Source organism: Hesperophylax consimilis, chromosome 3 (genome assembly GCF_061612785.1).
Source record: "Hesperophylax consimilis isolate HC1 chromosome 3, BYU_Hcon_1.0, whole genome shotgun sequence".
NCBI lineage: Eukaryota > Metazoa > Arthropoda > Insecta > Trichoptera > Limnephilidae > Hesperophylax > Hesperophylax consimilis.
In genome coordinates this window covers 42448912-42475186 of record NC_142838.1, presented here as the reverse complement: position 1 = coordinate 42475186, position 26275 = coordinate 42448912, and the positions used below count along the sequence as shown (strand labels likewise).

The window sequence follows — 26275 nt, the reverse complement described above, 5'->3', positions numbered from 1 at the left end:
ATAATACTTGTAAGTTTACTTACAAGTTTTGTGTGTATTTTCTTTTTTTTAAAGAAAGACAAACTTTCCCGGGCTACGAATAAACTGACAATATTTAAAAAATCTTCTACTACCACCACAGTGAGTGGAAAATGTTGCTTGTGTCGTGATGGAGGACTTAGCCAGCTGAGGAATTGAAAGTACAACGCTTTGGTGGGATCCAACTCAGCCACTGACCGGTCAGTTTTGAAATATTTGATTCTCTTACTTTTATAGCCTTCTAGATTTTGTGTTCATCTTATACTTTCTGATGTGATTGTATTTGATTTATTGTTTAAAGTATATTTATTCCGTAGATATTAAATTACTAAATATCTGCAATAGCTAACTTGAACCAGGCTTCGATGGAGCCCCCTCCTACAACTCCAAATCATATTGCAGCAGCACGAACTTGAAGATTTTTTTTTTCATATAATTGTAGAAATATTTATTATTTATTTATTGGACAATTTGTATAGCGCCGTTTTGTAAGATATCACCTCAGGGGCGCTTTACAGCTGATGCAGGTATTACAAAAAATATAAATGTTACAAAAATAAAGTGAAATTAAGTTAAATAAAATGAAGTACAGGAACAGGTGACACGGAGATAGAATATGGAGACTCTGCAGCAAGAATCTTAGGTGGTGAAGAAACTGGACCAGCTGCTGCAGAGAAAGAGTGCACCGCGTCCACCAACAGTGCCAGCACGAGGTTCGTCATCCGTCCAGGTATGTGTCTGCCGCTTATAAAGCGCTGACATAATATGATCTCATAGATACCAGACCTTGGCAGCACCGCTGTGACCTTCGACGGAGATAGAGGATGGAGATTCTGCAGCAAGAATCCTAGGTGGTTTTGGAAAAGCAGTTTGAATAAAAAGCAGGATTCAATATATAAATGCCATATATGTATAGCTATGATTTATTTATTAATTTCATGAATAATGTTATTTTATCATAAAGTTACAATACTTAAATTGGCATAGTGTATTAGGTTCTTCTCAGAGGTATTTGACTTGGATAATCGTCTGTGCATCGCCGGTTCACACAACTACTATTAACACCACAAACATCTGTCTAGGATGCAACCAAAAACACTCATCATTTCGTTTATACTAACAATTATTTTACACCTGAAACAGAGCTATGGTCCAGTATTTTTGTAAACAAGAATCAAAACTTATATTATTAATAATCTTTACAAGTATATTAAAAAAAATGAGTTTCACAAGAGAGTATAAAATTAAAACAAGTATAAAAGTAGTTTGAATATACCTAAGTAAAATAGAGTCAATTTCTAAACATTAATATTTGTAAATTTTAAAGATAGTTAAGAAACGGACCATAGATATTTGCAAGTTTACAAAAATTGGGTAAATGCATTTTCATTAAGTAGATAATTAAAACAATGTACATATTTTTACAATGATTTGATGACTTTATAGAGATACATTACAGTAAGGTAGAATTTAAGACTTTTAATTTTGTAAAAAACTATTTTGTGCTTGACTTATAAAGCAAATTCAGTAAAAAAAAAAACTATTTTGAACTTTTCTCATAAAAAAAATTCAGTTAAAAAAAACCTATTTTGATCTTATCTCATATAGCGAATTCAGTGAAAAAACTATTTTGAACTTGTTTCATAAAGAAAATTCAGTAAAAACACTATTTTGAACTTGTCTCAAAAAGCAAATTCAGTGAAAACTCTGAGCGCAATTTTTATTGCTCACTTTTTAACCCATGTAAACTTTGGTTCAAATATTAAAACAAAAAAATGTATAAATACCAATGCATCTCGTCCATTTTACTGTCCTCGATAAATAATATTAAAATAACTTAGTTTAATGCTACCTACGCCGTATGCCTCTGTCTCACTCTGCTGTACAATATGCATGTAATCTCTGTATTTAAAACAATAATTGAGTACTGCACAAAAGTCCCAACTGCTCCCAAATGTCTGGAGACAGTGAGACTATGGCATCCCCAATTGGGGTATGTTGCGAGGCTGAAGATAACGGGGAGGGGAAGGAGATGGGGAAGAGGAGGTGGGTGTATGTGTAAGTCATGGAAAGTCACTTAGGAAACAATACTCACTCGCCTCACTATAATTAACATTAATGTACATATCCAATTATAGTACAGATTTACCCGATTAAGAACAGAATTATCTTTTATTCTTCAAGCATCGAGCGCTTTCAACAAATTACAAGTCTAGTTTAAACAGTATTTTAAATATACAACGAGCCTTAGATGTATGTTGTACAACTTTTCAATATAAAAGACCATTAATAAACAACGATAATAATATCTATAAAAAATGATTGGTGGTTTGAAATAAATTAATAAACATAAACTTATTTTAAACTGTCAAAATAAATTACATTTTTCAATGTTGAAATATAATTCAAAATAATGAATAATATTATGAATGTACAATCAATAGTAACATGACACCCTTCTGATTTGTACTGGTTTTTTATATTTATTTCATTTTCTATTGAGTTTTATGAAGTTTAAAGAAATTTAATTAATGCAGACAGAGAATAAGTTGAAAGAAATAGATGTTGAGGCATTGAAATGGCAAGTCTTTAGTGGCATAAAATTAAAATAGTGATGGTAGAAAAATAACAAAAAAAATTAAAACTTGCTAAGGTAATTCTTAATTTACCTTGATTTTTTTTGTTAAAGACAACACAGACAATACCATACTTGATAAAGTGACATTATTATTTTTGTCTTTAACTAATCTAGTAGAGGTAATATAAAAGGCAAAGTGAACGTACAAAGTCGACACTGCAATTGCAGTGCTTCGTACCGTGCGCGGGCACAATTCAACACTGCAAATGCAGTGTGCCGGCCCCTAGCGTTAAAATTATTGAAGAAAAATGAAAATTGATTAAGCTTGTTGTAAGAAAATTCACTGTAGCTAAAATAAATGCCAAATATTTATACAACGATTAGGAACAAATAGTTATTCAATCATCCAAGACAAAATTAATGCCAAATATTTATAGAATGATTAGGAACAAATAGTTATTCAATCATCCAAGACAAAATTAATGCCAAATATTTATAGAATGATTAGGAACAAATAGTTATTCAATCATCCAAGACAAAATTAATGCCAAATATTTATACAATGATTAGGAACAAATAGTTATTCAATCATCCAAGACAAAATAAATGCCAAATATTTATACAATGATGAGGAACAAATAGTTATTCAATCATCCAAGACAAAATAAATGCCAAATATTTATACAATGATTAGGAACAAATAGTTATTCAATCATCCAAGACAAAATAAATGCCAAATATTTATACAATGATTAGGAACAAATAGTTATTCAATCATCCAAGACAAAATAAATGCCAAATTTTATATGTATAACGATTAGGAACAAATAGTTATTCAATCATCCAAGACAAAATAAATGCCAAATATTTATAGAATGATTAGGAACAAATAGTTATTCAATCATCCAAGACAAAATAAATGCCAAATATTCATACAATGATTAGAAACAAATAGTTATTCAATCATCCAAGATAAAATAAATGCCAAATATTTATAGAATGATTAGGAACACATAGTTATTCAATCATCCAACACAAAATAAATGCCAAATATTTATACAATGATTAGGAACAAATAGTTATTCAATCATCTAAAACATAATTGCAGAAACAAAATTAATTATTTTGTAGAAGAAACAAAACGGAATGCGGAACAGCTTAGTTTATTACCAAGTCCTTTCACATAAACAGTTTCATAGGAGAATTCCATAGGAATTTCCGTATAATAAATGTTACAGGTATGACTAATAAAAATATTATTTATAATACATTTGATTACCCATTACGGTTAAAATTCAAAGCTATACTCAATAAGTCTGTGCCAATTTGTACTGTCACTAGGTATACATGCATAAATTAAAATAATATTGTTCGTACATTTAAAATTTAATTTTATAACCTATAATCTCATTTTGATTAGTTCGACAGTAGTAACTAAATCTACTGTAAAATGTAAAGAGCTCAAACCATTTAGCGTGAGACAACAAGCACGTATTCGTTTGATATTCCGTATTTGACTGTTACATTTCACGGGTTTGTCATCGATTAATGTCACAACATAGAGAGAAAAATTAGTATGTGCAGAAGAATTTCATAATTTGCTTTCATTTTAACGGGACTTTGACAGAGCTGATGAAATACACAAATATAATATTTACAAGAAGTACTTTTAATAATGAATAAGTGATATGTTTTTAAATTAGCCGTTAATCAAAATGAACAATGAATGTCAATAAATAAAATATTCACAAAGTAAGATTTGGAAAAAACACAGTTTGAAATGTAAAATAATAGAAATGGTTGAACACTATTCCTATTAAAACACGCTACGCAGTCGTATACCAGTCAATAGACTACATCGCTCTTAGTTAAATATTAGAAGAGCTTTAAAATAATAACGTATATCACTTTTAGTTGAATTAAATAGTCTCAAATAACGTGCATATTTTTAAATTACAAGGGTATAAATGTGTAGGAGACGTCTTCTCCTCTACGGACTAAGAACTAACATAATCTTATTGTAAATAAATATAATTTAAAGTGAAGTCACTGGCGACAGAGTCAACCCACCATAAGAATAAATTCACACAAGTGTCACTAGCACAGGCGGTTGGTTTAGTGTCTCGATACGTCACTTTCGTGTCCCGAGTCTCGTCCACCCTCTCGATGGGAGTCTCTGTATCTATCTCTGTCTCTGTCTCTGTCCCTGTCTCTCCGATCTCTGTTATCTCGGTCTCGGTAGGTGTCCCGATCACGAGACTTTTCCCTACTTTTGTCTCGCTCTCGTGTATCTCTGTCTCGATCTCTATCTCGGTAGCTCTCTCTGTCGTAAGAGTCACGATCACGGTCGCGGTCACGATCGCGATCTCGATCACGGTCTCTGTCGTGATAGTCTCGATCACGGTCACGGTCCCTCTCTCGTTCACGTTCTCGCTCACGATCACGATCACGTTCTCTTTCACGGTAGTAGCTCCTCCTCGAATGGCAGCGTTCTCCGTTTGAGCCGGGAGTGTGCACTTCCACTTTGATGTTAGCAGTGGCGGTGACCTTGGTAGTAATACCACCGATGTTGCTCTTGCTGGTGGGGGTGGAACTTCCCGATCCAGAGTTGTTGTCAGTGTTGTATGTGGTAGTTTCCACCACCACCTCTGGTTGCACGATGATGGACTGCATGGAGGAGTGGTGCGAAGAGTGTGAGTTAGGTTCCTCGGTGATGGTGGTGAGACTGGGTGGGCGTGGCCGAGCGTGGTGGGAGGGCGGTGGCGCAGAGCCGGATGTGCGCCGGGTGCGAACGGGAGAAGACTCGGGTGATGGAGTCGAGATTCGATCGGGATGCTCCAGAGGTATTACCTGGAAATATAAATTATTAGTTCAGCTGACAAACTTAAAAGTTACATTTATTTGAGAACCATAGAATTCCGGTCTTATTTTGATCTACTGAAAACACATTATTCACTGCAGGCAGCATGAAAAGATACAATTTGTGATTTATTGTTACTGATAAATAATATTAATGGCTTTAGTAAATTACCTCAGCAGCAGGTCCAACGATGCTGAGAATCACTGGGAAGAACAGCAGTCCATTTACCAGTCCAATGGCAATGAGCGCCAGCAAGATAGAGAAGAAGTATCTGGTGACAAAGTTGAAGTCGGAGGTGGCGAGCATAACGACGGCCAGCAGCGATGTTAGGGCTCCGTGCACCACGGGGGCAAACATATGCTCCAGGGCCAGCTTGGTGCGGCGCTCACGCCCTCCGATGGATGTTACGAAGCTCTGTTGAGAAAACACAAATTGTTAGGAGTGCAACTTGTAATGGTTTACATTATTTCACCAACCAAGTAGTAAATGGCGACTTGTAAAGTTAGAAAAACCAATACAGAAGACCAATCAAAAGAAATAATGTTTGAAAGTGTCTCAATTGTTGAGGATTAACAATTTAAATGATTTAATGAAGTTACCAAGCAGATGTGAACGGTGAAGTGGACCCCCATTCCGACAGCAACAATCAGCAGCACGGCAGGAATGGCTGAAAGCTTAATGCCGATCAGGGCCATGGCTCCCAGCAGCTGCAGCACCATGGCGGCCAGCGTCATCACCACCAGCACGGCCGCCCACGCGTTGAGCAGCAACACTCCTACCACCACCAGCACGGCCCCCAGTGCGCACACCAGAGCCAGCGCCAAGTCAACACGCAGGTGAATGTACTGCTCCCAGAACACAAACGGAATCCCCGACGGGAAGTTTGCCAATCCCTTGACTTCGAACTTGGAGCATAACTCCCTCACGGCGATGATCAATGTCTTGATGGCCTCCGTATCACTCAAACCGTGGAGGTAGAACGGCAGTTGTGTATAAACCAACGGTAGGGATTTAGGTATTTTCAGGTCAGTATGTGTGGGAGAATGGAAGTATTCCTTGGGCTCAGGTTTTAAATTGGCCTGCGAGGCGCTATATGCTAAGGCATCATTGTAAATCCACGCAGAAAGATAGTTGTAAAACGCATTCGGATTTATAATCCCTTCTCCATCTACCAGCCTCACTTGCGTTACCAAAGACTTATCCACCGGATTGTCAACGTAACCAGTTTGAACGAGTAACTTGTACGCTAAAATCGCTTCATCTGTTGCATTAGGATACCATCTTTCTTGCGTTATTTTCCCAGTTGCGTAATCATGGTCAAAAGCTTTCTGCAGTTCGATGAGCCAATCGCGGAAGAGACTCAGCCAAAAGTCTGGTAAGCCACCGTTGTCATTTTTTATGATGCTCGGTATTCGGACAAAGGAGTCATGATACTCATAGAGCAACTTCTGGTTGGTCGGGTATTCAAAGTTGCCTTGGGTGACTGCGTACATGCTGTAGAAGCCAAAATGTTTCCCTTGGAGAGATAGGAACTTGTGTTCGTCAGTCTCCTGCGGCACAATGTCGGTTAGCTCCAGACCATCGGACACTTTGGTTGCTCCCCACACACTGGCTATCAAGATTACCATCAAAGCCAACACTGACAGAACCTGGAATAAAATAAAACAAATTATTAGACAATGATCCAATTAATTATGAATGCTAAAAGCACTTAGTGATAGAAGTGTACTAGATTACATACCTTGACAGATGGTTTTAGTATGAATGGAGCATAGCAGTTTCGTGCAAATCTCGTTAAACTCAGCGACAGACAGACCGGTGGCTCTTTGTCAACAAGGTTAATGCTTGCTTCGATGTCAAGTGGCTCCTTTGAAGAGTCCCGCCAGGGTTCCTAAAATAAATAAAAAAGTAAATTAGTAAAACAATGCTGTGTGTATTTTATTTTGGAATGTGGATGTAATCACTGTTTAACCTTTTGTATAATGCACACTATTTTCATAATAAGTAATGTTGTTTTTGTATATTGTACCTATCCTACCAGATAATGCGTTTTTTTTTTACATTTATAAAATTTTTATTTATCTATCTTATGTAGTTTCTCCAAGATAGGTGCTTATATTCAGAGAAAAAAAAAATCTCTCTAATGTTATAAAAAAATATAATATAATGAAGACATAAGAAAATTATTCTTGATAAAATAATTAAAACACTTTGTTTTTACCACGATAATCTTTATTTTTTATATAAAGTCAACATGTTTCGAGAACGATGTTCTCTTCATTAGGACAATTAATGTAATTGTCCTGATGAAGAGATCATCGTTCTCGAAACATGTTGACTTTATGTAAAAAATAAAGATTATCGTGGTAAAAACAAAGTGTTTTAATTATTTTATTAATAAAATGGTGCCACAAAGTGAATTTGCAAAATTTGAAGAAATATTCTTGAGTTTTATTATATTTTCTAGCTAAATAAGTGTTCTTCACAATAAAAATAATACATAACGTAAGACTTTTCTGTAAATAAATACAGTACTGTGCTTTACAAAATTGAAATAATTATGACATGTTATTTTGTGATGCACATTGTGACAGATAAAATAAACATATTTACAAGTGACGAAACAAAAAGCTAGAATAATATTACGATAAATTATTTCCTAGTCAAGCGAATAAAATATTTTTTGGTATGATAGGAGCATTTTATAAGGTTCAAAATACCATAAAATCGAGAGTGCTGTGAGCTACTATCAGATCCATGGTGGATTTCCTGGCACACTAGACACGAGGGTTAATATTATATTTTGTGAACATCCCACTAGAAAAACATGTACCTTTTCCTTATCCGCCAGCGCAGTACCCATGTGCACTCTGTCAAGGGGCAGAGCCCTGCTTGCCTTACGGGGCTCCTGGGGCACCAGCAGGCGGCCGCGCGCGATGGGCGGCACATACCCCAAGCCCGGGATCACGCAGCACAGGACGTCCGAGCGCAAGGCTGTCCGGCGGCGGATGTCCAGCGATATCATTGCGGGGTAAACCAGCAACATGGACGCCAGATTGAACAGCAAAAGGATGGCGGCCTGGAAAATGTGGAAGTTTTAATATTGGAGGAAAATAATACCAATGTGTTTTTATTACATATAAAATTCAGTTCCATGTCAAAACAGAACTGAAGAAAAGTGGTCTAAAGTAACCTATTATTTTATTATGTTCTGTTTTGTCCGGTTACCATAAAGCTCATAGAATTACATACAAGCAAAACTGTTTAATAATTTTATACAATACTTACGCTAGTCCAATCCATTCACTAAAGATAGCATGAAACCAAACAATCTACATCGTTATAAGCCTGTACTGTGTAGTAATTGTCTTAGTATTAAATACGCTTGAGATCGAAAGTATTCAATAAATGCTTTGGTTCGTCAAAGATTACAAGTACTTTATTATCAGATAATTACAATGAATCTTTAGCAGGACACACATTCATTCTATTGGAGCCTATGAGTTATTCTAAAGTGGGACGCAACTCGAAGTAAGCTCCTCTGCCTAGTAATCGGCTAGTCTCGGCTGCATTCAGAACCATTCGGGTACAACCGACATGCTATCTCTGTCAGATGGTGCAAGTACCGCCATCTATGAAAAACCCTTAACACTACATTACCTGGATAATAATAACTTAGATCTACACACTCTACTGACATCTAATAATATAATAAAAGGTTTTTTCCACTGTATTTTATTTTTGATCGTAAGGAGTTGGGGAAGAGTTCATTCATTACCTGTAAGCAGAAGACTCTGAGAGCCGGAATGGGGATAAGCGCAGCGGCGAAGAAGGCGCAGACATTGCAGAGCGAGGTCAGTAGTACGCTGAGGCCGGTTGTGCGGAGGATTGCCGGAGTCTGACCCTCGCATGTCTCGCTGTCTCGGTTGTCGCAGGGGCTCTCCGCATAGGCGTGAGTGAAAAGGAACATGTCGTCGACTCCCAGCCCGAGGGCGAGGAACGGTATTATCTGCATGGTCGATGCGTTAAATGGAATACCTAAAAAAAAATGAAGGATTTATTTTTAAAGATTTTTAGAAAAAAAGGGTACTTGTGCAGTTTTGGTGGCTTTGAAGCTTCAGAAGGAAGGAAGCTTTGATCCTTATATTTTAAACATAAATTTAACATTTTGGGCAAAAGAGTTATTTTTATTTGTTAGTTAGTGTAGTTGAACGTACCTAAAATAGCACAGAATCCCAATCCAGCAACGACTGTGATGGACAGCAGGAATACCCCTGCCACGCCGATGCCAGCCTGCGACTTGACAGTGTTGTTGCACTGGACTAGCGACGCGGCTACGTACACCAACTGCAATCAAACAATACACATTAGTACAATGTAAGTGGGAGCATAACACTTTAAAATGTTTAACGTTGAGCAACGAATCATCCTAACGCGGTTCTATAAATACAGGTAACCAATTAATAATAATAATAATAATTGGATAATTTGTAGAGCGCCGTTTTTGTGAAAAATCACCTCAAGGGCGCTGTACAGTTTATTTCCTAGGATCTACATTTGTTATTTAGACCAACTGTGCCAGCACGAGGTTCGTCATCCGTTCAGGTATGTGTCTACCGCCAATATAGCGCTGAAATGTGTCTGCTGCCAATAAAGAGCGCCGACACAACATCCTCACATAGACAACAAACCTTGGCAGCACCGCTGTGACGCTCGACAAAGACAGAAGATGGAGACTCTGCTGCAAGAGTCCTAGGTAGCGAAGGAACTGTACCAGCTGCTGCAGGGAGAGAGACTACCCCGTCCACCAACTGTGCCAGCACGAGGCTCGTCATCCGCTCAGGCATGTGTCCGCCGCTAATATAGCGCTGACATGTGTCTGCTGCCAATAAAGAGCGCCGACACAACATCCTCACATAGATAAAAGACCTTGGCAGCACCGCTGTGCAAAATCACCTCATCCTAGTCTACCCTAGTCTCTCCAGTCACCTCCCAGCCTTTCATGCCACCTAGTGCATCCTCTCGACCCTTTCAGACTCCTTCCTGGCTCCAATACCTAAATAAAATTCAGCAAAAAAAATAAAAAAATAAAATTCTTTCTATTGTCGTGATCCGACGATTTCACACCTCTGTCTCAGACCCTTAGGGCTCGCTTATCGCAGGCTATCATAAACAAAATCTTGAACCAAAGTCAAAGTGAAGTGCATTTTCTCCATCCATGTCCTAAAATTACAATTAAAATAAGTAAATAACAATAGTACATGATTCCTTCTTCTTCTGGTGCTAAAAATAAATTATTTTTATTTTATTAAAAGTTTATGTCGAGCCATAATCAATAACATGCAGAATATTGTATATTTACTGCAAAAACTGAGTCATAAATATGAATATCATTTGTTATAAGTCACTACATAGTTATGAGTCTTAGTTGTAAGTCACTTGGCAATTATAAGTCTTAAATGTAAATGGCTAGTTAAAAAGTTATTGCTAACTGCATGTAATCTATCTAGATATTGTTCTACAAGTGAGTATCTAAATGACTCAGTCCTGATACTGTTGTTGAAATTAAAAAGAATTTTCGATCGAGTAGTTCTAGTTGGTATGTTGAAGGTGATTAGGCTCAATAAATCAGGGCTGTCTATAATTCCATCAACAATTTTAAAAACACAAGTCAAGTCTTAAACGAGTCTTCTGTCAGGGAGTTTTAGGACGGGTTGTTTCGGAGAATTTGAACAATTCATCAAATTTCAACGTTCATTTTCGGGTTCTGTGAAAGACTTATTCAAGTTCTGTTTTTATATCATCGTAGGCTAGGTGCTTGACAAAACTGAAATAAAAACAGAACTTGAATAAGTCTTTCACAGAACCCGAAAATGAACGTTGAAATTTGATGAATTGTTCAGATTTTCCGAAACAACCCGTCCTTAATAATTTGAATAATTTCATCAAGTGGTTGTAATGTGTATATCTTGCTTACAATGCAGATGTATCCTATGGCGATCTTGGGGATGGACAGTTGTGTGAACTGGCCGAGAATGTCGTTCAAGGTGGAGGTTGAAAAGGCGTAGAACTCGTAGCCCTGGTATTCGGTGTCGGTTTCCGTGAATTTGTGAATTTCCTGTTAACAACATAAGAATAATTGTAGTAAACAATAAGTAGCACAAAATAAGAATAATTGTAGGAAACAATAATTATCTCAAAATAAGAATAATTGTTGTAAACAATAAGTAGCATAAAATAAGAATAATAATTGTAGTAAACAATAAGTAGCACAAAATAAGAATAATTGTAGTAAACAATAAATAGCACAAAATAAGAATAATTGTAGTAAACAATAAGTAGCACAAAATTTAAAAAAATGATGCAGAAAAGAGTTTATAAGATGAATTTTTGATTTTTCTAGTGGTTTGGAGATAATGCAGGCAGTAAAATACTTTATAGTTTTTCATAGTATAAAAAGATAAAATTTTGATAACTTTTTGACCATGAAAAAAACAACCTAAAACATTATGTTCTGTAAAATTTGATTCAATTCAAAATATCAGAATCAAATTCACCATACATGCATGAGATGGAGAGGTTATACTAGGTAAGGTTAGATTAAGTTAAATTGAGTTAGGTAAAATTATGTTAGAGGAAGATGTCGCATTTCATGAGTGGTATGGATAAGTTCCGCAGAAATTTCCTGATGATATTCAACCTTCAATAGGAGAAGGCACCACAAAAAGAAGGTTAGGTTGGGTTGAGTTCGGTTGGGTCAGGTCAGGTTAGGTTGGGTTCAGTTAGGTTGATATTAGATAGTTTGAATGGTGTCGGTAGGTTGGGTAACTCACCTCGGAGAACTTGCGCTGCCACGCGTCCAGTACAGCGGCAGCCTTATCGCGTGACCAGTTAATGTGGTGTACGCGATAGTTCTTGTCCCAGTAATCGTAGAGCTCGCGCTCCGTCATCAGCTGCACGACGGTCTGCAGGGCGCTGGCGCGCATCAGCCCGCCGCTCTTGTTGTGCGTGCCGCCGCCCACGATCAGCTCCTCCGGCCAGTGCATGTACTTGGCCGCGAAGCCGTAGCAGCCGCCAGACAGTTCAGCAGCCACATCGGGAGGCTGGAATTAAAACAAAATGATAAATATTTTTATCATGAAAGTGAACAATAAAACAGAAATATCGAATTGTGAGCACTTCTATTTCCTTCCTCCTAATATCATTCTCCAACTGGAGGCTCCATAGTACCATTAGCTCCGGACAGTGTCAAAGCTCTGACTGCTATTACTGACGATGGTTTGAAAGCGAGATATATAAATACAAATGATAAGGGCAGGGCCGGCCTTGTGCAGGAGCAATGGAAGCAGTCTGCCCCGGGTGCTGAAGGTGTTGATAACACCTATCACAGCGCCCTTGAGATTTTACTAGTGTCAGGCGCGATTTGGCTCAGGGCGGCCCTGGATAGAGGGAATGCGCTAATATACAAAATACCATAGACAAAATGGAGAAATAATTAACTAAAAATTCTGCCTCAATACAGGTTCGCCTAGTGAGGCAGGTTATGCACAACCTAAAATATAGTATATTATGCCATTTCTATATAACACTCTTACATTCATATCTACTTTTTTCTTATATTAGGAACTGCTGTATTATTGTAACATTATTCTTTCAACAATTTCATTGTTTCTAACTGACATATAATTATACAACTTACTAATGATATATTATATATTATTATATATTATTAAGACAAAAACCATTATAATGAATAAACATAAGCGACTGTTGTGAAAATATTTAATAAAACACGACTTATTCAAAATAGAGCAAAAATATCTCGATATCGAGTTAAGTAGCATTTAAAGAAACACTGTGAATTTTTCCATACATGTTAAATAATAGAACAAGATGTGGTTTTTTTGTAATTTTCGGAGCATACATTCCAATTTTTTTCTATGGAGAATTTTCAAATATTTATTTATTTACTTTTTCAACTCTGCATCTTAACAGAGATTATCTTAAAAAATTAAATTCGGACGCTTTTAATTAGTTACTTTATTTCCATCGTGAGCTATGGAGCTTTGAAATTATTAAAAATTAAAAAATAAATTACCTACATAATCAAAATCTACACCAGGACAAATCGTGCAGCAAAGCTAGATAAATTGTCACCATCCCAACCTGACTTTATGAGAGAGATATATTAATTCGTTTGTCACTCCTGGACACATTGACCCCTAGATCCTTACCCACCTCATACATACGTTTTTCCTTCCCAGAACTTCCTCTCCTTCCTTTCCCTAAAAATACCCTCCACACAGCATCCCCAAAGATGACATAGGTGTTGAGGGATTTTCTTTCCTCTGGGCCTCCTGTGTGGGGCGGGCTAATGTAAAAAAATATATATTTAATTTTTTTTATTACCCATTTTTTCTATTTAATCGCACAGCGAAATGTGATATTTCCGTAATTTAGATTCGGACTTATCTATTAAGTTATTTATTATTAATAAATATAATGATATTTGAAAGTCGAAAATAATTGACTCCGCAAAAAAAAAATTAACACGGTTTGTTTATACTCAAAACAAGGAAAAAACTAGGAAATTCGATACCGGCGTGTTTACAAGTTATGCAACAATTAAAAACGCTCTCCAGCGAATATTTTCAAACAAAAAACGTGTTTCGGATACTAAATCATCAAATCAATTAATACATAAAAAAGTAATAGCTCAAGTTTTTTTCTCTCATTAGTTACGTTAGCGAAGAAATACGAGAATATACGATTGAGGCAACGTATTATTATTTATTTACCAATCTAAATACCTTCTTTAACATCATCAAACAAACATTCTGTACACTGTATACTTATGATTATAAGTATACACTTATGATTTCAAATATCATTTTTATGCAAAAGCCTTTTTTTAGCCAATAAATAAATACTAATTTCGGTTGTCGGTGATGATGTGTGTGATGTGAAATATTCCTGCGTAATTAGATTTGATTCAGCAATCCCCAATTGGGGTATAGGTTCCATGATAACTCAACACAGTGACAATTATTCAACACACATTTAAAAAGTGATATAAAGTCATTAAAAACGATGAAAACTAAATAAATTTAAACCTAACCTAACCTACTTAACCCAGTTAATAAAGTTTTTGTTGCATTACTTTCCATGACTTTATATAACTTTTTAAAGATGTGATGAATTATCATTTTGATGATTTATCCGGTCACCGGGGTATATTTTGAGGCTGGAAGGGTAAGGAGATGGGAAAGAGGAAGGCGCGGGAGTACTCTAGTATCTCTAATAATATTTGATTGGCAAAGATCCCGAGGAAAATATTATTTAAATACTTTCAGTCTCACAAATCGTACAACTATAATATCCCGTGATTTTTCACGGATCTATATTATAAAATATATATGCCGCAATCGATGTTGCGTGTAATTTGTATATCGTGAGAAAACATATTTTAAACAGAAAAACTCTATGTACGAAAGTTCTCTTTTTCAGGGCTTTTGAAATAAATTGCCTCGGCCAAGTTCATGTCTTTATCTGAAGTTTTTTGCTCGTTAGAATCTTTCCACGCTACTATATTGATAAAGATAGCTAGCAATAATGTTAAGGGTGCGTTGAAGGGGAGAAATCTATACTAATTCGCCGTGAAATGCGAGCAACACGTGAATACCTAGGTCCTAGACAATAGACCATTTCAAAGCAGGAGAAATAGCTCCAGAGTTGTAGAGAGATTTTTATGGTCAATCGGTACCAGTTTTGTCTGTGAAATAATGACTATTGAAGGCCGACAAGGGAGAGGAAGGTACCAGTCTACTAGTTACTAGTCACTAGTGGATGATGGAGAACTTACACGAGAAGTTGATGAGAAAACAAATAATGGAAGCCTCGTAATTAAAGATTAAACTGAAGGTAGGCCATTAAGCGACGTGAATTTTTATTTTTATTTTTATTTTATTTTATTTGGAAAACCAACAGTTATAATCATTACAAGGTATGGTGTAGTAAGTGTTAAATTATTTAACCAATAATAGGTTTTCACTAAGGTATTTTAATTATTTAGTGAACATATATAATATTTATGTTAGAAAAAAAGTTACAATTAGCCTATAGGGATGGGATGGCGGAAGGGAGGGGGATGGGATGGATCTAGTCTGTGTAATGTGTAACATGTACGTATGTGTATTAATAAAAACATAATAATGATAATATAATTATTTATTGATTTTAGGTTTGAAATTGTGGGGTGCTGAGTTAAATAAGTCTAATTTACTGTGTGAAGTATTAAAATTGTATGAAGCACGGTGAATAAAAGCATTTTGTTTTGAGTTAGTGTTACATTGAGGGATGTTTAATGTGTGATTTTGTCTGGTTTGTCTGATGGGTACTCTTAATTGAATTCTTTCTAGTAATTCCGGGCAATCTATCACAGAGGTGGCAATTTTTTGTAAAAATAGTACGTCTGCGGAGTTTCTACGACTTTCCAGTGACGAAATCCTGAAAAACGCTGCTGACTCCTCGTGACTCAGATGAGGACGATAGGCCCGAAAATCAAGGTATCGTAGAAAACGATATTGCACTTTCTCAATCCTTTCTATGTGTGACTTATACCTGGGATTCCAGACTTGAGAGGCGTACTCCAGAGAACTGCGTACATACGCAAAGTACAGCATTTTCATGGTATTTACTTTTTTAAAATTTTTGCAAGTTCTGAGTACAGAGCCAAGTACCTGGGAAGCTTTTGCAACCATGGATTCGATATGGCGCTCAAAAAGTAATTTTGAATCTAACACTACTCCCAGATCCTTAGCCTCTGTCATTTTGCTCAGTATTGTGCCGTTAAGGGAGTAATTAAAAGAAATGGGATTTTTATTTCGGGTGAAGCTGATGGTGCCACATTTTTTTACATTTATTTGCAGGTTGTGTTCTGCACAATAAATATTTAGGCGATTTAGATCTTCTTGCACGCGGGTACACTCATTGATACACGTGACAGGGGAGAATATTTTCATGTCATCTGCGTATAATAAAGTTCTGGAGTGGTGAAAACATTTCCCAATGTCATTAATATATATATTAAAGAGTAATGGTCCCAATAATGACCCCTGGGGTACTCCCGACGGCACGGTTTCCCAGTTCGATTTATAGCCACCGACAACTACTGCTTGGCTACGGTTTTCAATATAGGACGAGAGCCATCTGAGGAGGTCTCCGTGTACACCGATTTGTAAAAGTTTTCTCAGCAAGATATCATGAATAACTAAATCAAAAGCTTTGCTATAATCTGTATATATTGCATCTACCTGTATACGCTGATCCATGTTATCTTGTAAGAATTCGGTGAATGCCGTTAAGTTAGTGGTTGTAGATTTCCCCCTCATAAATCCATGTTGGTTATTATTGAGTGACGATCTCAAGGCCGAAAACATCTGGTCATACACAATTTTTTCGAAAACCTTACTAAAGATGCAGAGCTTTGAAATTGGCCTATAATTTTCGACGTTAGATTTTTGGCCATTCTTGAAGATGGGAGTTACAAATGCCGTTTTCCAAGTGTTTGGGACTATTCCCTCTTTAAGGGAGCGACTAAAAATTATGGATAGCGGTTTAGATAGGCTGCGGGCACATTTGTTTATGAAGAAAGGGGGAATTTTATCTGGGCCTGCGCCTTTTTTGAGATCTAAATCTTCAAGGTGTTTCTGTATATGATGCTGGTCGACTTCAATATTATTAATGCTAGCAACACAGAGCTCTTTGGGGTTGTCCGGTAGGATCTGGATGTTTCGAGCATTATTGTTGTAGACAGACATGAAATATTTAGAAAATAAGTTAAGTTAATATTTAAAAGATACCGAAATTAATATTGTAAAAATCTCTTCAAATTATTCGTATTCCGGTTAAAAGCGGGACTGCAGGCCTATCAATAGACTATCAATAAAACACAGTACACAAAAATTACAATATTTTCGCATTTCGTAATTGTTTCGTCATTCTGGACTAAAGCAGGCGCATGATCACGTGTTCCGATTTGAATGAATGTACTACAAGTTTATTAGGAAACGGCATGCAATCCCGTTTTTTCCAGGATTTTAATAAATCAGCAGTACTCATTTATTACCCCGGCGACGGGTCACTTCCATTGAAAGGTTTTACTAAGCATCTTTTATTTATTTATTAATTTTCGGGAATCGACAGTTTACATTGAATGATAATAATGGTGATATCGATATCGCTCTTTTAGTGTAACAGGCCCCGCTCATCTGGAATAAACTTCCCTCAGCTCTTACTAATCTCCAGAATTTGGCTGAATTTAAACGGGCTTTAAAAACAAAATTATTTAAAAAAATCTTATCATTCGTAAATCTTAACTTCTTTTCAATATTTTATAATAAGCCATATTCTAAAACTTCCGGTAATTGTTTGGTTTCGGTTGTCTCCTTATTGTACCTTTTTAAAATCGTCTGCTCAGAAGATTCTCATTTCTGAGCACAAACTGCCTCCTATTTTATATTATGTTTTAGTTTTAATATTCTTGTTTGTCCTGTCCTGCAAGTGAAGTGACACTAAACTGCGGTATATAAATGTCATGTTATTATTATTATCAACAAAAAAGGATAGATTTCGTAAAACGATCGATCTGGATTAAGACATAAGCATTCCAAGCGCCCCGGGAGAAAGGGACTGTTTCATCCCCGTAATTGAGTAATCGTGGGGTTCCCTGTGCCGTTTGCCGTTTGGCTGTGCCCGCGAAGTGGACATACATTATCTCTTCCTCCCGCCACACGGCTACAATCCACAATGGCCCAATGGCCCAACGGCCCGGCGATCCCGGCGGCCGCAGCGCGGGTGGTTCTCCTATCGCAGGCCGAAATAACAATATGGTGTTTTTCTTTAGAAAACTTAATCTCGGTGTGGGTGGCGACCACATTCACTGCGCCGGGGTTCCGTCCCGCTCGAACCCGCGCCGGCCAACGAGGCAGACAGGGACGCACGCGGAGGTCGGAGCAAAAAAAAAAGTAACAAAAACGTTCGGTCCATATTATGCCGGGTACGGGGAAAAAAGTCCAAAAGTGTTGCGTTACACCGAACCGAGCTAGGAAGAGGTCCACTAACCAAACCAACCAACCAACCGCCACTCAACGCGTATACCGCTAGTCAGTCGCTCTCAGTTCCTACTGTATTATACTGTTCGAATAAAGATCACACAACGGACTATAGACTTGTCTCCAGTCGCGGCCTGACTTCACTATCTGTTCTCTGGAAGATGATATTATTGTATTACATTCTAACAAGTTGATAAGTGATAAGCCTGCATTACTAACTAGTATCTATCCAGAGCATTTCCTCGCAATTATGTGACTAAAAGCTCCAGAGATCAATAAGAATTCTCACAAGAAGTTATTTTATGTCACGTTGCCCAGCGGCAACTCTATTTAGTTATTTAGCTATTTGGTGTTGCGTTCAAAAAGTTGAACAAAACGAAATTTCTTTAGAAATAGACAAACAGCATTTTCACTTTACGATTTGTCACAAATAAAATAGTCGAAGCGAACTCGGACGCGACTAGAAAAGGTTGAATAGGCTTTACAAAGGCCGAATAAAAGGTGGACGACGCGTGTTTAGAAATGTGACGTTCCGAGGAGATGTTGTGTGAATGCAGACTATTTACAGGTACCGTAAAAACTTCACCAAAAATTTACAATGGCCAGGTAATGGGGGGACCTTCCAAGCATCGTATTGTGAGATTGTCTCGTCCGGCCCCGGTGGCAGCGTGTTCTGTGGTGCTTTAGGCTGTCCAAACTACCATTGCGGTTACGCGTTGCTTCGCATAAAGCTTCCTGGAATTGCTAATAAAGCCATTTTGGCTGTATTCAGTCACACATTTTTTCGAGGAAAACTAATATTGTTTTGATTTGCAGTCACTTCTGAATTCTGACGGATATGACAGTCGTGGCGGCAAAGCTGAAAGGCGGTGACACTTTTGATTAGCATTACCAAATGCCACGAACTGTCTTACATTTCAATTCACTAAAGTTGGACGGACCGACTGACATTGCGTCACCTGCAAATGATCTCACACATTTATGAGCTTTGCACGCACGTAATTTAAATTGAAACCAAATTTAAACACGTGGTCAACCGAAGGCGCTGCTTAAATATAATGTAAACAAGCTGTATTGAATCATTCTTTCATCGACATAGGTAAACGTTGCGTAAATCACATTCACCGCAATGAAGACAAATAAACCAAGGATGATTCTGTTGACCTCCTATGATGAACTGCGTCTTGCAGCCTTAATATGACACTCATTTGGTGGTCGGCTGTCTCCCGTCCTCGTTACGTGTCCTGTCTGAGTGGTGAGACCAGCGGGGCCGTCCCAGTTTTTATTTTATTTTTATTTATTTATGTTTTCCATAAAACGGTTATGCGCCAATATATTATGGAGGTCACAAATTTGAGGTACATGTAAGTATAAAAGGTCGTAGGGCAGTTTTAATATTTTGTGACACACGTCAAAGTATAGTTACTGAACTGTAAATGTCGATGGTCTATGCAGAATCGTTAAGCAGTTGAATTCCTGTGTTGATTGGCGCGTTCTGGCAGGCAGAAGTCCTTGCTTCATGGGATCTCACACGAGTATACTCGTTAGGCACACATAAGAACTTATTTCAATATAAGTGTATAAAGTATAGTTCCAGAGATTAGTTTAAAAAATGTTTGCCAAAATATATTTTTCGGCGTGCTTCTAAGGTATTGAGCATTCCTGTATAGTCCGTATATTCTATCATATATAGGTAACGTATAAACCTCTTTTGTAGTTTATCTATTTCTAGGATATGGTTTTGTTCAGAAGAGCCCAAATAACGGAGTTATATTTCAGGATACTGCGAACAATGCCTTCATATGTTCTTCGTATTGCGATTCCGTTAGCAAATGATCTCGTATTACGTAGAACAATCCAAGTATTTTGTTGGCGCGGGAGACAATGTCAGATATTTGGGATTTGAAAGAGAGATTTGGTCTCGAATCTCATTTCGGCGTGTTAATACATAGTATTTCGCCTTATTACTAACGATTAACGATCTTTATAGCACAGGGTGGAGATCTTCTGTGATACACGAACGACCGAAGCTTTTAATGTCATAAGCAATTGTATTTGAAGAGGAGAAAAGAAGAGTGATATGTTTGTTACCTGTTGCGACTTCTTGTTCGGGGCAGTGTCGGGACAGAGAGGGTCGGACACGTTGAGGCACGGCTTCTCCTGGTAGGCGGTAGTGATGCCCGCCCTCTTCATGTAGGACTCGAGGGTGGAGAAAGGAAACTGGTCAAAGTTCATATTCTTCATGTCCTGCACCAGCGTGGTGGGGTTCAGGTGCGTCCAGACCACTTTCTGGGCGAGGCCGCTGGAAGACAAACAAATCGTTAGGGTTGGTTTGGTCATTTCAACAATAAATACATTATTTGAAATGCACCGCTTTTGGACATTGAATAACTTCTGAATAAACTAATGTTTATAAGACAAGCTTTTTTATGCAAAGCACAAAGGATAACAAATTATTGTAAGCAATAATTCGTCGCTTGAAATATCCATACAAATTGAAAATATCTCCCGAGTAAAATAAATGCCGCCTGCGGGAATTGAACCCGCGCAACGGTTGAGATTTTTCAAAAGAGAACTCGACTCGTTATTGATAAACTCTCCGCAGGGGGAGGCAAAGAGGACGGCCACCAAACAACTCGGTCTTGGCACACACTCTTTGCCTCATTCACATGCATACGTACTCTTCTGTTATTCCGACTCTTAACATGGCCCGACACAGGTATCTGGTCTTCCTTGCATTATTTGCGAATCCCCACATTTCTCCCACGATCATACATGTTATAACATACCACACATACGTCTCGGGGATCTCATTTCTACAGCATTCGGTCTGCTTTGGTCCTTCCTCTAACAGTTCCATGTCTCACTTCCATACATCAGGGTAGGTACCAACTTGGACAACTTTTTGTTAGCGCCAACCGCGTTCAAACATTCATTAATGAAGTTTCCTGCATTTACCCGTCCTGCAATATCTTTATCAGCCTTCCTCCTTCCTTCTTCCAACCTCTACACAGTTCCAGGACGCTGAGTGGAGTTGAAAGATATGATAACTCACGGTATGGTAACAGGATGGTAAGGGCCGAGCAACTTGGAGCCCTCCCAGAAGCAGTCCAGCGGCGTGATGATGGAGCACGGGATGACCATGTCGAAGATCTGGTCTACAAAGTGCACGTCGAAACTGGGCACGCTGGGGCTGAAGCACAGGTCGTGCAGGCGCCACTCGACATCGAACATGTGCACGGTGACGGCGGTGGCCTTGCGCAGCGCGCGCTCGTGGGCCAGCAGCGCGCGCACGCCCAGCACGTTGGCGTCGGGGTCGCGCGCGGCCTGCACGGCCAGCTGGTGCGTGCCCGCGCTCGCCTCGCCCGCCGGCCCGCCCTCGCCGCCCAGCGCGTGCCGCGAGTAGCGCAGCTCCGCTTCGAGCCGACCTCCCTCTGCAACAAACAACAGACAACAATTCATTAATTAACAAGTTTCAGTAAATCGTTCGCACGCGTACCTCAAACTCCATAACTACTATTGCATAGTTGTAGCAGCTCGATGTTAATTTTACCAAATGTTACATGGTAACCAATTGTTACATGGTAACCAATTGTTACATGGTAACCAAATGTTACATGGTAACCAATTATTACATGGTAACCAAATGTTACATGGTATCCAAATGTTGCATGTTAACAAAATGTTACATGGTAACCAAATGATACATGGTAACCAAAATGTAAACGCTGATTTTATGGAGAGTAATAATTACCCGGACTGCCACAAATTTAAATTAAAAAATATATACATATATTTTACAAAATATTATACACTATTCCTAAATAGAAGTTGTATTTTTGTAAGCCAGTATTGTATTTTTTATTTTTGTTTCTTGCATGTATTTTTTAATGCAATTTTATTTTTATTATTTCTTTCTCATGTTTCAAAATTGTCTGTCATCAAAATTGAACCACATACATATAAAAACCCTCTGGGCGTTAAATATAAATAAATAAATAATTATCATACAGAAAGTACGAAGGATCTATTATCTTATAGGAATGCACATCTGAACGTCCTACGTGAACTGTGCTATAAAAAAAGAAAGCATTGTTTTAAATTTCGTAGTTGATTTGGTTCCTTATGCTACGTATACATACGCGAGCCGAACTGAACCTCAATTTATGGAAAAGGAACAAAGCAACCGCAAATGGCGCGAAACGCCGCTTGCAATTGCTTCGTTCCTTTCCCGTAATTCGAGGCTTGGTTCGCGTTTCGGTTTGCAAATGTATACGTACCATTAGAGCACGCAATCAGCCTAGAGCTAGGAACTAACATCGACCTGACAATAAACAATAACATAATAATAAGCACACATTTAATTAAAATAAAATAAAACGCATTGTGCCTGATATTGAAGTGTTGCTTTGAATTGAAAAATTATAATAATTAATGTACTTATAACAATTTCTGTACGTAGTTAATTATGAAAAAAATAATGTAAATCAAATCGAATAGTGCTGTTTTGCGTTCAAGGCCATTTTCGAACCGTGGAAGTGAAACCACTTGAAGAGGTTGACGACGCCCGAGGAAAATATTACAAGACAATTAAATTATTTCCGCCTTAAAAATGCACCTAGTTGTACTCTAGAATTCACAACCTTCAAAATATAACCCCAAACCTTTAAAACTTAACCTCCAACCAAGTCCCCGAGCAAAGCCGAGCGAGGGTACACGTCATGTAGTTGGATTAATATTTACTTGCTTTTGGTGATCTTTGTTATGTATTAAAAAATAATATTCAAAAACACATTAAGTCTAGCAAAGGTGTGGCACGTAACAATCCTCTGTTGACTCCGAGTGTCATAATTTATAAGCAATATATCACTTCCCCGATTGGCCACTAAATCACGCAAAAAGAAAAGATGCTACGCTATTTCTGTAGGTAGTGTATAAAAGAGCAGGATGACATGTCGGACACCTGCCCGAATGCAGCCTCGGGTTTATTTATGACGTTCCCATAACCATTTTGGTGACAGTCAATGGATGGCCGTCCGAACCCTCCCCCCTCCCCCCTCCTCCCAATCATCTCGGAATGTCATTGTAAACAAAATAGTGCATCGATTTACATAATAATGCGACAGAATTAAGACATCAAACTTGGTTCGGGGACGCGTTTCGGAAAACAAACATTGCCCCGGCGGGCATCGAGCCCCCGGCGCACAGTGAACTGAAAATCGCCTTTCATAGACATAGAGACTTGAATTTTCAAGGATATTTTTTTTTGGCTAGAAATGGATTCTGCTGATCATTAATATGCTCTAATGAGGTTATCCAGAGATAACCTCATTTATAATGTCAGTGCCATACAAATTTTCTTAAAAAAATGATAACTCTTTCATTTGTACACGCAATTGCTTCATACGAAATTTTGTAGCATAGTAATGATCAGCAGAATCCATTTCTAGCCAAAAAAAACCCTTGAAAATTCAAGTCTCTATGTCTATGAAAGGCGATTTTCAGCCCACTGTGCGGCGCGGCGTCTCGCGTCTCTCGTCTCGCAGCATTGAGCGCAATTCGGATATTAGCAATTCATGCTAATATAAAATATTTCACTTAAGGCCCCGTAGTAAGCGTTCAAAGATGGTTTGTAAGGGAGATGTGTAAATACGAATGTTAGAGGAAGCGCGCTAATATTAGTAAACGATTAAGCGAAAATGGTGAAATATTTCATAAAAACCTGATGGTTATCTGATGATAAAAACAAAAAGTCAATTGCAAAAGGTTCAAACTTACGTTAGAATCTTGTAAAATAAAGAGAAGCTTTAAAAACTTGATATTAGAACTTCGTCATACAAGAATCTACGGAAGTACAACACAGATAATTCGTCTTTGCAGACTTTGACACCTCAGTTGAAGTTAGAACTCTATCCAACTAGAGAGACGAAAACCATCAGATAAAACAAAAAAGTCAATTGCAAAAGGATCAAACTGTCGTTAGAACCTTGTAAAATAAAGGGAAGCCTTAAAAACTTGATATTAGAACTTCGACATCCAAGAATCTACGGAAGTACAACACAGGTGGCTCTGAAAGGTATTTTGGTTATAGAAATGAGCAAAAGAAATGGTTTTGCATTCAAATTCAGTTAGAACCTTGTCCAACTAAGGTAACGATATGCTGCACGTGGTAGGAACCCACCGATGTCGAATTGATGATATAGATATAATAAGCCTCGTATAATTAATATTTAGCTCCAAGCCACAAGTTAACCGATCGAAAATACTAGTCTCCGGTAACCACTAATTTGAGCGATGTTAATAGTGGGCTCACGAAAAATTGTACAGTGCGCAACATGGTCAAAATAATAACCCAACATTGTGCTGGGTGATATCATCTCCCGGCGGACGGGACTGTCTCAGATCTACAGAACATTAACATATTATTTCGTAATTACTGCGCGCATCTCATTAAATCCCTTAAAAGTTTCCTGCCCCCCGGCTGCTGCGCGGGAGATAAGTAATCTACAGCAGACTTCACCCGACCAGACCCTCGACGGTGGCAGCAGGCAGCAAGCACCCATTCATCCAGACATATTGCCAAGGAAACTAGATTGGTCGGAGAAGATGATAGCCCGAGAGCAATAATCAATTATTGATACAGGATCGACAAATGTGAGTATATACACTTAGCCTTAACCTTATCGACCGGACAAATAATATATTCATTATATAAGGCTGTAAGTTAAAAGTCCCATAATAACAAGCCGTAAATATCTCTAAATAGTATAACACAAAGTTGCTATCCACGTCTGTCTGTTTGTGCGTTTAGTTCTTCTAAACTGCGCAACGGATTTTCATTTTGATAATCATTTAGAGAATTTCTTCCGGAAGGTTTATATGTATAATAAATGCATATTACATTTATAGAAAGTAGAGAAAAGACGAACAACTCCGGGTACGCGTCAGCTGGTATTCAATAAATTAATTAAAGTACTAGAAGTGTATTAGATTATACACAAGTACTAGATTAGACAAATTTATACAAAACAAACATAATTGGATAATTTTTATAGCGCCGTTTTTGTGGGCGCTTAACTCATATCTTTAAAAACAAAACAAGTCAATTTTAAACACACGAAACTAACTAATCATCAGGCCGTTTCCCCGCAAGCACAGGCAGAGAGGACAAATCCGCCGAACAATTCGGTCTTGGCACAGACTCCTCCACATTCGCCTCCTTTCTTCGTTCATTCGCTCTACATGCCCAAATCATCTGAGCATCCCTTTCTTAATCTCTGCAATTTTGACATGATCATACATGGTTTTACCAAACATACCTACGCCTTATGGATCTCATTTCCACAGCATTCGCTCTCACGAAACATCGGCTTAAAACCTACGAACTCTTACAAATACATTTGTTTTAGGTATTTGTAACACAGATACACAAATAATAATGATAAACAAAACCATTTAAAAAATCTAAACAAATTTAAAATCTTAGCTAAACATTGAATCATCAACAAAGGTCGTGCAATAATAATTATCAACTCTCCCAAATATAAATTAAAAGTTCTATAATCTCATACCCACCAATACCGAACTGAATTAATTCTATCAAGCATCCAACTTAACAACAAAAAAAGGTAAAATAAAATATTTGTACACTAGCCTTTCTCAACACAGGATATTCATTCTGAGGAACGGTAAATACCGCACAAGAGT

General features: G+C 37.7%; 1 protein-coding gene across 1 annotated transcript in view; it reads right to left on the bottom strand.

Annotated features, from left to right (window-relative positions):
• Positions 1-923: 923 nt before the first annotated feature.
• ptc (protein patched) overlaps positions 924-26275 on the bottom strand; it is a 98165-nt gene continuing 72813 nt past the window's right edge. The window contains exons 3-13 of the mRNA XM_089650723.1: positions 21624-22002; positions 20660-20870; positions 12290-12559; positions 11434-11574; positions 9674-9803; positions 9235-9494; positions 8290-8535; positions 7198-7347; positions 6056-7105; positions 5628-5870; positions 924-5446 (exon numbers count right to left, since the gene is read on the bottom strand). Coding sequence (XP_089506849.1) covers positions 4712-5446; positions 5628-5870; positions 6056-7105; positions 7198-7347; positions 8290-8535; positions 9235-9494; positions 9674-9803; positions 11434-11574; positions 12290-12559; positions 20660-20870; positions 21624-22002 — 3815 coding nt within the window. The 3' untranslated portion in view covers positions 924-4711. The remainder of the gene's footprint in view (positions 5447-5627; positions 5871-6055; positions 7106-7197; positions 7348-8289; positions 8536-9234; positions 9495-9673; positions 9804-11433; positions 11575-12289; positions 12560-20659; positions 20871-21623; positions 22003-26275) is intronic.